Source organism: Ambystoma mexicanum, chromosome 3p, assembly GCF_040938575.1.
Source record: "Ambystoma mexicanum isolate Mex_15411 chromosome 3p, UKY_AmexF1_1, whole genome shotgun sequence".
In the NCBI taxonomy this organism is placed as follows: Eukaryota; Metazoa; Chordata; class Amphibia; order Caudata; family Ambystomatidae; genus Ambystoma; species Ambystoma mexicanum.
Genome location: NC_090925.1, coordinates 689,105,433 through 689,121,040, shown reverse-complemented (window position 1 = coordinate 689,121,040; position 15,608 = coordinate 689,105,433). Strand labels below are relative to the sequence as shown.

The window sequence follows — 15,608 nt, the reverse complement described above, 5'->3', positions numbered from 1 at the left end:
ACTAAAGAGAAAGAGAGAAGGGAGAGTAAACACAACACTTAGGAAATGAGAAGAAATAAAAACACCAAATGAAATAAAGAGAGAGGGATAGAGAGAGAGACAGAGGAAGCGAGTGATAGTGAGAAATATAGAAAAAGAGCTTGAACAGTAACACTGATGACAGAAGCATAACACTGAGTAACAGGAACAAGAAACCAGTAGAATAAAGAGAGAGGAATTGAGGAACAATACCCCACAGGAGAGAGAGAAGGTCAGGAAAAATGAAGTAAAACAGAGAGAGGCTTTACCTGTATTGGGGACCATCAAGCGTCCTCCCAGGAAGTTGAACGTTCCATAGGCCATGTTGGTGGCTCCGCGTGGCAGGGACCTGAAGTAATTTTGCGTGGAGAGCCTGGACACAAAGTCTGATGCATCGGTGGCCGGTGAGCTGTGGTGCAGTGTGTGGCGCCCACTGATTAGCGGGTTCAGCAGGTGCCCGTTGGTCAGCTGGAACTTGCTTGTGCTGTCCTGGCGAGGGCACAAGGAGCCCTGGTAGGTCATGGTGGTGGTGCTGAGGTCTGGCTGGATGGTGAGTAGGTGCGGGTCATCTGATGGGCAGAGATGGAAGATTCTAAATCAAGCCTTCCAGAACATTCTGATGTAAAATGCTTGCATAATGGGCTGGGTCTTTCACAATGTTCAGCTGCCACGACTGACGGGGCCAAACAGCGGGACATGGGTCACATTACTTCATACATGTGGACAATCACCAGATACAGAGTCCTGCAAAGGGAACCTGGGAGGTTCCTCGACAAACGTATGTCTCTGAAAGGTTGAAGGAAGTGGGGACAGTCAGCACATGCAAAGCGTTAGCCTCACCTGAGGCTGACTCTGCCCCAGACTTGCTGCCTTTTCAGAAAATGTGGGCCTGAGTATGTGTTTGGTGGTATTTTTTACTTGTTTACTTCTCCTGTCTTGTTTTGGTGGTAAATCTAGCAGATTGCGAGTCCCCATTCAAGGAGTCATAAGGATTCAGTTGGGGATTTGGAGCATTTACTGTGGCGGTAATTCCACCTGTGGGAAATCTTCACATTTTTTAAGGACACTGGGGGAAATACCCTTTTTGAAGCATACATAGGACGTATTTCCTCCACTTTTCCTCCAAAACCCATAGTGGGGTGATATGATATGTTATTTATAACACGCTAAATACCCAGAGATTTCTAAGTGCGGACCGGGGACCGAACCTGTGTTGCTCTGCGTCGTTTTGATTCCAAGGCGAGCACGTTGCCCCTGAGCTATCCTCCCGAGACCTGGTGCTTCTTGGTGTTGTAAGAATGGCAAAAGTTCCACTAACACCACTTTTTATTTAACTGAATAGTCGTCCTTGGAATAAAGTATCTTGCTTAGCCTGTAAAGTAAGCATTTTCCCACCAGAGGTCACTGTGACCCTGGCCCATTGCCGGGAAGGACTGTATCTTGCATCAATCACTCATCCCAAATATGGAACTGGCTGTTCATTAGTGGTGGGGTTTTGTGGGGGCTTCAGGAACCGGGGGCCAAGATCTCAGTGACCAAAGTTTGTTCCATTAATGCTGACTCTGTTTACTTCCATAGACAACATGCTTACAGCATCCTCAGGCCATATGCAGAGGGGTGCAAGGCGGCTGTAATGGATCGGAGTAACTTTGCTGAAAATGTTGTGGGGACATGATATCTTAAGAAAAGGTGCCCCAGCCAAATGAATGGGGACAAAACGGTGTGCCGTGAAAGTTGGGGGGGACAAACACCCCTGTCCCCCCCTAAAATTACGCCCATAAATGGATGTCACAGTATCCAAAGTCACCTCATGGTAGAAAAATCGTATAGGTGCCCCCACCTTTGAGGGCAATTTACGGGCTGACCATTTTTTCTAGAAACAGTCCATGGAGGATAGGTAGATTTTCATCGTTGGTTTTTCCATTGAGGGAGAAATCATCGAATTCTTATCAATGAATGTTACCTCAAATGTATATGGAGAGTGGGTTAGGGTAATAAAAAAGGTAGAGGGGGGAGCGGGTGCCGGGTGGGGTTGGGGTCTCCCCCTTCATACATTTGCAGTAAAATGGCCTACAAAAAAAAATCTTGAGGAAATTACATAGAACCGTGCATAGCACTGTCAGATAAAAAGGGTAGGAAACGAGTATCTGTGGGGTGGGATTTCTGAGTCTGGGTATCTGTACCTTTAAATGCGTGTCTGCAGTCTCCTATCCATGCACCATACCGCGGGTAGTTGTACAGACCATCACATTTGCAACGGGTGATTTTGGAGAAGATGTGCACTGGAGAGTAAAGAGAGAGAATCTTTGTGCGAGCGCTGCTGTGTGTTTGATCTGCATTTGTGACAGGTGTGGTAGGGTGCTGGGCTGAGATGAGCCTGTGTCGCCCCTAAGTTGTGGAACTCGTTACCGCTGAGCCTAAGACAAAAGTCCTCCTTGACGGCTTTCATGAAGGATCTTAAGACCTGGTTGTTCTACTGCTCTCTCGTCTAGATACTGCTTACGCGGCCTAGTCTGACCCGCTGGGACTCTGTCCCGTCTGTTTTCCGTTAGCTCGACTTGTCCGCGCCCTTACGCCTCAGGGCCCATGGCTGCGCAATACAAATGAATTAAAGTAAAAGTAAAAGTGTATTCATCCCCACTCTAGGGGTTGGGTAATGATTCTGTTTAATCTCCCTGGTACCCACTTCTCCTATATGCCTTGGTTGGTGCCTGGCATTCGACATACCACAATGGCACTCGGCCCCTTTGGAGCACTTGTTTTCAATTCGGAGAACAATGATTATGGTGTGGTGTGGTTGTCAGATTTAGCTGGGGCTGCGTCAATGGGTTACTAATCACGTGGGCTAATGACCTAAAGATGGGGGGGGGCGTGGGGGGCTGCCACTTTCAGGGATTCAGCCTAAACCAACGGCTAAACTGGCTACAACTTGTGTGAAGGATATTCCCAACAGGTAAGCGCTCCGCAAAGTGAAATACAAAAATTACAGTTTAACACTGTTGTAGCGTGATTAAATTCAACGCGTTTTGTTCAAAACCAAAAGAACATGTCACATAAACACACAAAGTAACATAAACATGATCATTCCTTCTGTGTGTTGGTTAGTAAAGTGACTTCCTGCCAAATGTATAATAGTTGAAGCAATAGTTCGGCAATGATTGCACTATGAAAAATAGGCACTTAAGGTGAATTTCGCTGCACCATACCACAATTCACAAAATAATGATATTGTATTCATTTATAAAATGCTTAATACCAATGAGAGGTTTCTAAGTGCAGGATCGGGATTTGAACCTGTGTTGCACCAGGTTGCCTTGTTTCCAAGACAAGCATGTTGCTCCTGAGCTATCCTTCCGCTAGCATATATACTCTGAGATATGCTATACTATGATTTGCCGAAATCATACTATACCATTAATCATGCTTATGATTATTTTGTGAATTGTAGTACGGTGCAGCGACTGCACCTTTAGTGACTAACTACTTTGATGTTTGGTTGTGAACAAAACACGTTAAATTAAATCACTCTACAACAGTGTTAAACTGTAATTTTGGTATTTCATTTTGAGGAGCGCTTACCTCTTGGGAATATCCTTCAGCTCAGAGTAACTGGCTATATTTTGCCAACCAGGGCTCCGCAGTACAGCAGATTTCCGCATTAGGAGCGGTCCTTGATTAAGCTGTTTTAGACCTCATGAGTCTGCGTTTTCCCCGGTGGGTGTGCTCTTTTAACTTAAGGAGGCAACTGCTGCTCAGGGAGGGAGGTCGTGTATGGAGGCAATCCTGAAAGGAGTCAAGCACTGGCTTAATGGGAGGGCCAGGCTCCCCACCGCTGGGGGCTCCAGCAGTATGCTTGTGGGATGGATGCTAAGAGTGGCTGGGACATCAGGTCCTGGAAATAGAACTCAGCAGCAGGCTTGTCCCTACTCACCTGAGGGTGTCCTTCCTGCCACCCAACCACCACAACTATAGAACAGAGCGTTCACTTAGGCACTCTAGAGAATAGGGGCTTGGGGCCACAGAATTCAGCCTTTGGTGCACTCATCCTCACCATAAGTTACCAGGGGAATCCAGGCGTGGACCTCTTGCTCACTGTGCTCAGAGATGCACAGCTCCACCTCACTGATGATGGCCAACAAGGCCAAAATACGTGTCTGGGGTTGCTGTGGGTACTCTTGTTCAGAGGAGAATTGCCTAGTATTTTGGTGCTGGACTGCTCCTGGGCAGGACAAAGGCTGATATGCAGGGAAATGTCTTCTCTGTGAAAGGGACAGTGAGCTAAAGACTTGGTTGAGACTCTCCCAGGGGCCATCCACCCAAGAACAGGTCAAGAGGCTGTGTTTGTGCTGCTAGAGAGACTCACAGAACCCCCTTTTTTTTGCTAACTCTTATAACTACAGAGACTCGGAGATACAGAAACCCTGCCTGCTCTTGGCATGTCCGTATACTTACCGTGTGTCTGAGTTTTCAGAAGGTGGCTTGGCTTGTTAGCGCTATGCCTGATATGTGCAACCTGTGGCTCTCCAGATGTTTTGGACTACAATTCCCATGATCCTGGCTGAACCAAACACACACGTTCACCACTGGACCCTTACCTGCTTTGCTTGGTTTAATGCTGACTGGCTGGAAGCCAGAAGTCAGGATGGACGAGTCGGCCACGTCCGAGTCCAGACCGCCCTTCTTCCGGCAGTAGACCAGGATGCCAACGAGCAGCAGGAGGACTAAGCAGACCGCCACAGCGATGAGACCTATGTACAAGGCCACGTCTTCTGGACCAGAGGCAACTGGTGTGGTGAGGGCATGAATGGGCAGAGTGGGAAAGAAGGTGGGATGGATGAACGAGAATGAGAAATGGGTGAGGTAGAGGGGAGAAAAAAGGGAAGAAGAAGAAGTAAAAGAAGGGAATGGTGATCGAATGAAAAAAAGGCATGGTAGACCAAAAAATAATAGGATGGAGATCATTTGGGAAATGAGGAAAAATGAGAGGGGAGGAAAAAAGAAAAACATGGGTAGCGTGAAAGAGAGAGAGGACGAGGGGAAATAGTGGAGATAGATGTAGGCAAACAATTCACATAAATGGGAGAGAGAATAATACAAATATTAGTTTTTCAACCATACCTGATCCCGCCGGCTGACACTCAGGTTAACAGGTGGTGTGAAAATGCACAAATGTTTGTTTTAAAAAGCTTACATTTCTCAATGCCAGCCACACAATAACTGCAAAGGCGCATTAGACACACAAACAACCTGCAATCATCACACAAAACACTGACTTTTCTCCCACGCCTCCCCACTATAATGAGCATCTCTACACATAGCCATGCTTGTTGTCATTGGCACTGGACCTGAATGCTCAGACTCGGGAAGCCATGCCACTTCTGTTTAAGATACTTATGTCCCCTTTGGCTTTATGATGGGCAAATGACTGCCTTGTGTGGTGAATTGGATACACAGGATTGTCTGTCAATTATGGGGAATAGAGACATCACACAAGCAGGAATCAGATATAATTAATATAAAACACAACAACCACTGAAATACCTCTTGACTACCAAGTAATATGTCAAGGAGGAAGGCTTTGGTTTGTTATCCAACTCAATACTATTCGTCTACAGTGCCGCGTGCGACAACAGCGGAGGCTGGAGCCTGATCCTGATCCACAAAGATATGGATGGATATTGGTATTGATCATGAATCGCAAGTGCCCAATGCACAAAGGGAATGTCAATAACTTCTATGCATTAGGCCCCAGGATAAACGTGAAGCAGCCTGGCACTGCCATAGTGGCACAAGGGAAATTCAAGCTGAGTAGGGAGTATCTTCAAGCCTCCTCCAGCGTCAAGCCTCTGAGATGATGAGGTAGGAGGTACGGCTGGGCCTCTGGAGAGTTCTTCCCTTATGACAGATGAGTTATCAGGTGTCTTCAACCTTTGGCTTGCCATATGTTTTGGGCTGCAACTCCCATGAGCCCCATCTAGAGTAATCAATGGTGAAGGATCTTGGGAGTCTTAGTCACAAAGCTATCTGCACAGATAGGCCCCTCAGAGTGTTGCTCTCGATCACAACTTTTTTGACCATGGCTGAGTATCTTTGCACATGTATTTCTGGGCCCCCAACCACTCGTATGTGCAAAAAGTAATGGTAAGACCATTACCCGCTGTTAGGAACTCGACCATCCGCACAGTGGGTGTGCGCTGGCCTGAGTTTTTGGGAAATTTTAGATGAAATTGAATGATGGTAGATTAACCTCTGGAAAATGTGTGGGGCTGATCCGCACACATTTTCCTATCCTCAATGCTCAACATACACATAGACCTGTGTACTCTGGGTGGACACAGCCTACAGGCGCAGTCCCCCCTGTCATTTTTGGTTGGGATATGACAGCAAGGAGTACAGTTGTCATCTCAGAAGGGGAAGGGCCAAACCTTCACCCTGCCATGGCCAGCCTAATTAATTAACAAAGGATCCATGGATCTGCCCTGTCCTTTTGTGTAGCTCTGCAACTGGTGGCAGAGATGAACATTATTAACGTATGAATAGAATGTACTTCAAACAGTCCCATATGGGGCCTGGCTGCAGAGGCTAATAAAGGAGACAGAAAACCCCCAACAACCTTTCGTATGCATTGTGTCAATCTGAAACCAGCTCCCGTCCTTAGTATTGATTGACAGTGAAATGTCATGTGTAGGACTGCATGCATTACAGTAGTCATCCCCGCAGGGGGACTCCATTTAGAAGGTATGAGTATGTGGATTAACAGCACCGGAAAGACTGGTCTCATTGCAGCTTCAAGTTACACCTGCCACCTCAATCGGTTACCACGGAGAGCTCAATTAACTAGAGAGACCCTTTGATCTACAACAGACAGGAAGTACTACATGTTTCCACCCCTTTACCTTTTTTGTTGCAAAGCACTCTAGTCATGACCTCACCGATACAGGAGATTGTTGGTGGGGACCTGGGATTGATTAATAAAGGTAGGCTTAGCCTACACCAATCACTGGGGCCCATTTGGCTTTAAAACCAGGCTGAGCCCCTCTTTTGGGCAGATCATCTGAACACTTTGCAAGGAGTAACAAGAAGACCTCAGCATTGGACCCTGGCTGAAGGTACAGTCTGCCTTACATCTTTCACCAGTGAAAGAAGGCCAGGACCTCCAAGAGGGAAGAAAAATCCCTCCCCTAAACATCTCCCAGCAAACAGATGGTGATACTCAATCCAGAGCACCCTCAGTCAGCTCTAGAACGGGTATCCAGCCAGCACACAGCATGCCTTGCTAGGCTCCACAGCAAGCATCCTAGGTGGGAAGTGCCAGAGAGTCTCTGAACCAAACCAAGGACAAGGCAGCTGCCTGCAACACTCTCCTCAGCTTTGGGCTGTCCACCTTAAAGGACGACACAAGCCCAGTGAAGAAGCTAGGATGAGCGCATCAACAAGCATCTACTGACATCCGCCTTAAAGGACATTTCCAACTGCACTGCTGACTGTTGTTACGCTGCAGTCACTAAAGGCATCCGATACGCCTCGACCAGTGCTTCAGAACCACCGACCAGCACTGAGACAACGATTCCTGACCCCGAGCCACTGCATAGGCCAGCCTGCAGCCGTCCGTCTAGCCTCACTCCCGAACTGCCTGCTCCCTGATACCCGTAGCTGTCTCCCACCTTGAACTCTGTCGCAGAAGCTGCAATGTGCCCTGAAACCGACTTGACCCTGTTGAACACCAAGAACGTATACAGCATAAGGTACATTGTGGTTCTGTCCCGCTGGTCCTTCTCCGAAGGCCCCGACTGATACTTTACGACCCATTGCTCCCTTTGTGTTGAAACCAAGTATACTTGAACTATTACGATTAATTACTATACCCGCTACACTCCTGTCAGTATCCAGAGTGCATCCCGTTTCCTTCTTTGAAACTGTCTGTCCTCTGCATTCCTTTACGGGGTGGTATATATTTAGTAGTGTGCTACAACTGTCTCTTGTGATAATAATAAAATATTTTAGACAACCTTTAGTGCCTAACCCCTTTGATCATTGGGTAATAATTGTATTTCCGCTGTGTTGAAACTAATCAACGTTCCACGACTTTTCGGCGATAAGCCTGCTGTTCCGTTCACATTACCAAAATTGTACAAGGAGGTTTGTAATTTGCTTGTTTTTCCAATCTGTTTGGATCCCATCTGGTGTACTAGAGGTGTGCGGCTGACTCATGGTTTAGAAACCGATATTAATCATTGGACCACTATTACCCTGGAAGTTGATTCGTCACACCAGCAGCCCACAGTACTTAGTAACAAAAGGCAGGCTGTCACATCGACAAGAGATCTGCAGAACTGGCAAGTGAACTAGGCTTGAAAAGGACACCAATTACTTACCCAGAAAGTCCTCTGTAATGCCAAGGTGGTGCAGCGTTGCGCCAAACACCTGGTGGATTGTGCCCGCAGAGATCTTGGAGACACGTCGCCTCATCGAGGAGAGCCTTTTCTCCTTTGCACACCCTTGCTGGGTTGAGGACCTTTTCCAAAGCTTGGCAAACAATCCTGTGATGGGCTCCCAGGACCAGTTGGACTTCAGGCAGCCCCACTGCCTCATGGGACGTGGCTTAGCAGTCAGTCATTGTGGGTCCAGTCGCTCTGGAGGAGGGCACTCAACGGTGTTAGCATATGAGGCTGGGAGCTTGCACTGTATGACGCCTTTGTCTCGGGAGGATAGCTAAGGGGCAACGCGCACGCCTTGGAAGAAGCCAGATGACACGGAGTACCACAGATTCGATTCCGGCTCTGCACTTAGAAACCTCTGGGTAATAAGTGCGTTATAAATAACCTATCATATCATATCATAACAAGGAGATTTGGGGCAATGGTCCTTCTCCTACGACATCTTAAATTCGACTTGCCGAAACGAAGGAAGGTCAAAAGGACTTTTATGGTGTCGAACCCCACATTTTTCCATTTATGCCTGCCATTATAGAACCAGGATTTCCAGGAACTGCCAAATTGCCTACAGACCCCTCAATGATGCACTAAGTGCCTGGCTGCGGTCTTCTGGGACAAGTGTAGTCCCCGCTTGGGCTGTGTAATGCCAAGGGACCTTTCCGAAGAGAGCCAAAAGTACAAAACGTTTGCAGGGTTTTCGCCCGGCTGCTGCTCAGACGGAACACACTCTTTGTACAGTCAGAAGGTTCCCCTAAGAGAAAGAGATGGGTGTCCCGCTGTTTTATCAAGTAACGTGGCTGCTCTGCGGCGCGCACGATTCCGCCCAACCAACGATGCGCTGTCACGATATGGAAACCAAGTCAATTGCAGAAATCTGCGTGTCTTGGGGTTCTGGTTGAAGAGCAGGGTGCTTTCTCGACCAATGCAGAAGGCCGCCCATTATTCCTCTGCGTTATCAGGCTACCGCTGACCAGGGCGCAAATCGGACCGCATCCTGTGGGTAAGGGCTGGCTTCTACTTTCTCACTGTTCTGCCTGCTCTCGTTTTACACGACTGGAGCCGCACTATCCAATGGGCCTGATTCATGAAAGTGTTTTATAACGGCACAATCCCAGAGGAAAATGTTCTGTGAATCAGGCCCAATCTGTCCCCCCGCTACCTTCCCGCACCCCCCCTGGAATGGAGGCTGGGTGCCCAGGCGCTACCGGTAACAGTGCAGCACATGCCGCCCAGTCGCTGTAGCGCGCAGTGAACATTCCGCTGCGCCGCTTCTTCTTCTTGTTAACACCTGCCTGATGATGGGCGCCCCCTAATGTCCATAACTTAAACCTAACTCTGCTTATCTGTCTCAGTGATATATTTCAATATTATCAGGTCCTTTTCCTCTTGCACCTTTTAATTCCTTTATTAAACACATTTCCCGAGCATTTTACGTCTATTCCTATTCCTGCTAATTCTATAAACATTGCTTCCCTTTGATTTCTATCGCACGTCAGAATGTTTTAACGCTTCCGCTTCCGGGGCATACCCACGCACGCCGCACGCCTTTCGTTTTACCCTAGGGGCCTTGTGGCCCATTCTGTAATACCGAGGGACGGGACGCCCCGGGGACACAGCCGCAAGAGCGCATATTGCATAACGTATTGCATAACGTGGCATCGGATCCCGGCACAGGCTAGTAGAAAAACCATCACAATTATACATTGTAAGACTCACGCATGTAGGAGAAAAACCTTTTTGAGCGAAAACAAAATTATATGATCGATTTGGTAGTGTACCAATATGGATACATTAATAAACAAGCAATAGTATGATTGACAGGAGATAAAACCAATGGCAGGGAAGCTTTAATATATAAAGCCATGATGTAAGTAAAGAAAACAAGCAGAGGAAAGCACGGGCATGCGAGCAATGCCACTAGAATTGAAGTTTCAGAGCTTGACTGTGATTGGAGCACACGGAGGCGGTGTGTCCATTTAAACAGGCTTCCAAAAGCCATGTGGCAAAAAAGCGAGGCCCCATGGACTATGACCTGCGCATAGCCCAAAGCATTAGAAACAATGCGAGTAGTGAGAGCAAATTCACCCTGAGACCAGGTACAGCTTTCAGGCGCTATGGAAGGATCCGGTGGCGTCACCAGATCTGCCCTCACCGACCCCTGGGATCACCCCGGGCACCACTGCTTTTTCTTGGATTTCAAGCACCATCTAGAACTAGAGGCTGCATTGGATAGGAGTGAAGGTCTGCTCCCCGCAGACAATTGGCTGAACTGGGTGGTGTCATGTACACCCCCTTATACATACACGCCTCCAATGGTTGCCAAACACCACCAACACAGAGGCATGGTACTATTAGCAATTCAGAGAAGAGCCCAAGACCCACCTCTTCAAAGAGTCTCTTCTCCTCAACACCGAGGAATCAAATGGCCCACCCTGCCACCTGACTTGCTTGACGCAGCCTGCCCCTCTCTTCCCCGCCACCCGGTACAGCTGCACCCCACCCCTGTGCCCCTCTGTATCCTACCCCCTGCTGTATACCTGTTCTGTTGTTACTTCTGAAAAGCGCTCTGTTATGCATCTTTATTGGTGTATACCTCTGTAAAGCGCTCCATTGCTTCTCGAATTAAGGTCCATGCTCAATAAATACCATAATAAAAATAATAATATTATTAATGAGCACGTAGTAGCAAAGATCCCAAAGAGATCCATCTGGTACTTAAAACTCTCCTGAAAGGGAAAGATTCTTTACAGTGCTAGCGGCGGGGTCATGGAATAGGCTCTTAGGGAGTGCAGCCTTCGCAGCCATAGGCCATGCATTCAAAGCCATGTTGGACGCGTTCTTGGAGGCTCCGCAGCCATGGGCCATGCATTCAAAGCAATGTTAGACGCGTTCTTGCAGGCTCCGCAGCCATGGGCCATGCATTCAAAGCCATGTTGGACGCGTTCTTGCAGGCTCCGCAGCCATGGGCCATGCATTCAAAGCCATGTTGGACGCGTTCTTGCAGGCTCCGCAGCCATGGGCCATGCATTCAAAGCCATGTTGGACGCGTTCTTGCAGGCTCCGCAGCCATGGGCCATGCATTCAAAGCCATGTTGAACACGTTCTTGCAGGCTCCTCAGCCATGGGCCATGCATTCAAAGCCATGTTGACCGTGTTTTGCAGGCTCCGCAGCCATAGGCCATACATTCAAAGCCCTGTTGGACGCGTTCTTGCAGGCTCCGCAGCCATGGGCCATGCATTGAAAGCCATGTTGGACACGTTCTTGGCCAGGGATGTCATTGCCCGGCACTAAGATTTTGTTAGAAGTAGCCACAACGTGCTTCCATTTTGTTATGATTGGGATCATTGAACACAGCAGGGATCTTTCTGTCTGGAACAAGATCACTGGAGGTTGCAATAAGGTTGCAATGTGTTTCTTCTCTAAGACACAAAGTCCTAAACTGCAATACCCAGAAGTTGTTGTGTTTTCGGTTTACATGCTATTAGCTATTTGCATCCTCCGGATGCAGAATCAGCATTTCTTTTATGATTAATTGTTTTAATAGCTTAAAAATGAATGACACATCAGGTCAATGACAATTTGTATACACCCAAGGGGCTGATTTACTAAGCCAAAATAAGTAAGACTTACTTAAGTAAGACCACATTTACCAAGTTCAAAATAAATTGTGTAAGCCATTTTTGGAGGAAATAGTTTTTTTAGCTTACTAAATCAGCTCCCCAAGTGTTGGAAAATCAAGGGAAACACGCGTACAATCAATAGAAACAAAGTTTCTATTAACTCTACAAACCATTCCATATTTTGATAAGACAGACAAAAAACTCAGGGTTGGACAGGAACAGTGTAAAACTAAACAGAAGGAAACATGCATCTCATTAAACGGAAGATGAATATCTCCAATGCATGCAATGTCCTAACTCCACAGGGGGTCAACTCTTATACGCCAATAACAAGGCCAAAGAAATCGTGAGCCGTAAATTAGCTTTTCCTTTTCCAAAGTTTAAGAATCTCCTTCTCTTCAGCAACTAATGCTCTGTTCATTCCAGGTTGGCAGAACAAATGGAAACATTGCTTGTCCACGTACGTAGACGAAGAAGAGTCAACCAAAGGTTTCTCTGAAGAGTTGAGCCAAGCATCACTGGCATTTTGCAAATGCGATTGCCAGACAGAGGCTCCACGCTTCCGTAAGAGCTCAGCGGGAAAGAGATACAAACTGTATCTCATTTTGCAGGAGAGCAAGCTTCGTTCATCTCTGAATCATGCATAATTTACTTCTCAAGACTTTACCACAAGTTGGTGGTGGTAGTGACAATAGAGAAGGGTATACTACGTTTCATTTTCCTATTCTGCTTTATATTTGAGGTTATTGTGAACAACTTCAATGAACTGAGAATGTTGCTAGAAAATGTTGTGAACGGTGTGATCGCGTCATTATCAAAAAAACAATCCAACCAAGGTTCATGTCTGCAAGGTGTACTTGGCCATAGATATAACGGTTTCTTAATTGGAGATTGGGAGTGAAGGTGCACTATGTATGATGCGTTACCATATTTACAGATTGTTAGGAATGAAGGCTCCTCTAAGGCAGTAGAAGTTTGTTGGCGTTAATTGTTAAGAGTTTTTCCAATAGATTTGGAATAAAGTCTCCAACAATGTCTTGGCTTTCATGGACTATACTACGGATTAGAGATAGACCAAAATGACCCTGCCTTGCATCCTTTCTAAGCAACTTGACTTGTATTATGCCATGAGAAAACGTGCTCATTGAGCTGAGTTGGTTCTCAAAATAAGATGACATATAATGATCTTACAATTCCAAGTCCTAGGGGGATATGAGTGGGGTCTGGATATTTCCATTGAATCCATGCTAGAACTAAGATTAGAGGAAGCGTATTGACAATCAATCCAAGATTGTGAATACAGTGGTGTTTATTTCTGGTGATAATTCCATGGTTTTTAACTAATTGTATTGATTAACCTTTGTGTTCATCCCTCCTTGGTAGGAGGTTAGAAGACACATTTGGGCGAGCTGGAATATTTATAACTGAGTGTAAAAGGTGTTGCTCGGTGGCTGCTTTCTTCTTAGGGAAATGATGTAATGCTTTAATTCCCACAAACTGGAATGTTAATGAGGAAGAGGTGTATGCTGATATTGGGTTTTGGGTTTATAACCTGTGCATCCATGGTGACACAGGGAATTAAGGAGTGCATCTACTGCTGAAAGTTACGCAATCAAAACAGGGGCAGAAGTATGGAGTGCAGAGTTTATGACTATATACCTGCCGATGTTTCTGAGTGTACCCATACCAGCTGCCGATCTTACCAAGCGTACACCTCCCAGCTGCCTATTTTATTGAGTGTACCCCTACCAGCTGCCCATTTTACTGAGTGTACCCCTACCAGCTGCCGATCTAACTGAGTGTACACCTACCAGCTGCTGATCCTACTGAGTGTACCTGTACCAGCGGCCTATTTTACTGAGTGTACCCCTACCAGCTGCCCATTTTACTGAGTGTACCCCTACCAGCTGCCGATCTAACTGAGTGTACACCTACCAGCTGCTGATCCTACTGAGTGTACCTGTACCAGCGGCCTATTTTACTGAGTGTACCCCTACCAGCTGCCTATCTTACTGAATGTACCTCTACCAGCTGCCGATCTTACTGAGTGTACACCTACCAGCTGCCGATCTTACTGAGTGTACCTGGTTCCTAGACATAAAATCGAAATCAATAAAATCTAAAGTCAAAATGTCGAAAAAATAATCTCGAAAAAAAAAAAGTCTAATTTTTTTTTAATACGTTTTTTATTCGAAATGGGGGGGTTCCCCCCCCAACCCCCCTTTTTTCTATTTTTTTTTTAATGTTACCCCTTTTTTTACTTACCAAACCCAAAAAAAATATATAAATAATAAAAAAACAAATTCGACTTTTTTTTTTCGACATTATTGATTCGACTTTTTTGTCATTCGACTTTATTTTTTCGATATTATGACTGGACACCAGTGTACCTGTACCAGCTGCCGATCTGAGTGTTCCCCTACCAGCTGCCGATCTTACCGAGTGTACACCTACCAGCTGCCGATCTGAGTGTACCCCTACCAGCTGCCAATCTTACCGAGTGTACACCTACCAGCGGCCTATCTTACTGAGTGTACCCCTACCAGCTGCCCATCTTACTGAGTGTACCCCTACCAGCTGCCGATCTGAGTGTACCCCTACAAGCTGCCGATCTTACCGAGTGTACACCTACCAGCGGCCTATCTTACTGAGTGTACCCCTACCAGCGGCCTATCTTACTGAGTGTACACCTACCCGTTGTCAATCTTACTGAGTGTACCCCTACCAGCTGTCAATCTTACTGAGTGTACACCTACCCGCTGTCAATCTTACTGAGTGTACCCCTACCAGCTGTCAATCTTACTGAGTGTACACCTACCAGCTGTCAATCTTATATTCATTGGTTCTGATATTTCTTAGACTCACTGCTGTCAGGAAACAGCTGTGGCTCTTAATTCTGAGAGTAACCACTGCCTTGGCATCGATATCTACTTTTAAATCCGTCTTACAGACTTTAATTCAAATTTCACTTTAAAGTTTGAGATGCACCTTCCTTGTCATGTTGGAATGGGCATGGCCACAGGTGCCGTGTTATTGAGAGAATCTCTGCTTAATATTCCAGATCCAATTTTGTCGTTGCAATGGTGATATTTCTGATCAGCTTCCTTATTGCAATGAGTTTAACAAAACAGGAATCCAGTTTATCAAAATAAAACACAGATGAGAAATTAAACTTATTGTTAAAAAAAGTTGGGCCTCTGCGAGACCCTCGGTGCGCGGGCGGGAACAATGATTTTTTTTACTGCAAAAATGTGTATCTGTCCAAAGTTCGTCAAGCTCATTAAATGGCAAGGACAGCACTACGCTGCCTCCGCGGAGAAGGCATTTTTGGGGAAAATAATGGCTGGAGCATTGAAGAAGGATCTATGTGATCACTGAGACCACACATAATTGCGACGGCCGAAATGCCGACTTTTTAAAAATGAAACCCTCTTTGCACCACATAGATATGCAGGGAGAGACACCCGCAGCCCCCCATACTACTATAATATCCCATAATCCCCAACATATATATATGGTGTAGGGGGGGTTTAA

The 15,608-nt window shown here is 46.4% G+C and overlaps 1 protein-coding gene across 2 annotated transcripts in view; it reads right to left on the bottom strand.

The window, feature by feature from the left end:
• Nucleotides 1–15,608, bottom strand: part of UNC5A (unc-5 netrin receptor A) — a 1,152,281-nt gene that overhangs the window by 185,471 nt on the left and 951,202 nt on the right. For both annotated transcript variants that reach the window (XM_069651483.1, XM_069651482.1), the window contains 2 exons: nt 4,614–4,802; nt 288–587 (listed from right to left, as the gene is read on the bottom strand). In XM_069651483.1, coding sequence (XP_069507584.1) covers nt 288–587; nt 4,614–4,802 — 489 coding nt within the window. The remainder of the gene's footprint in view (nt 1–287; nt 588–4,613; nt 4,803–15,608) is intronic.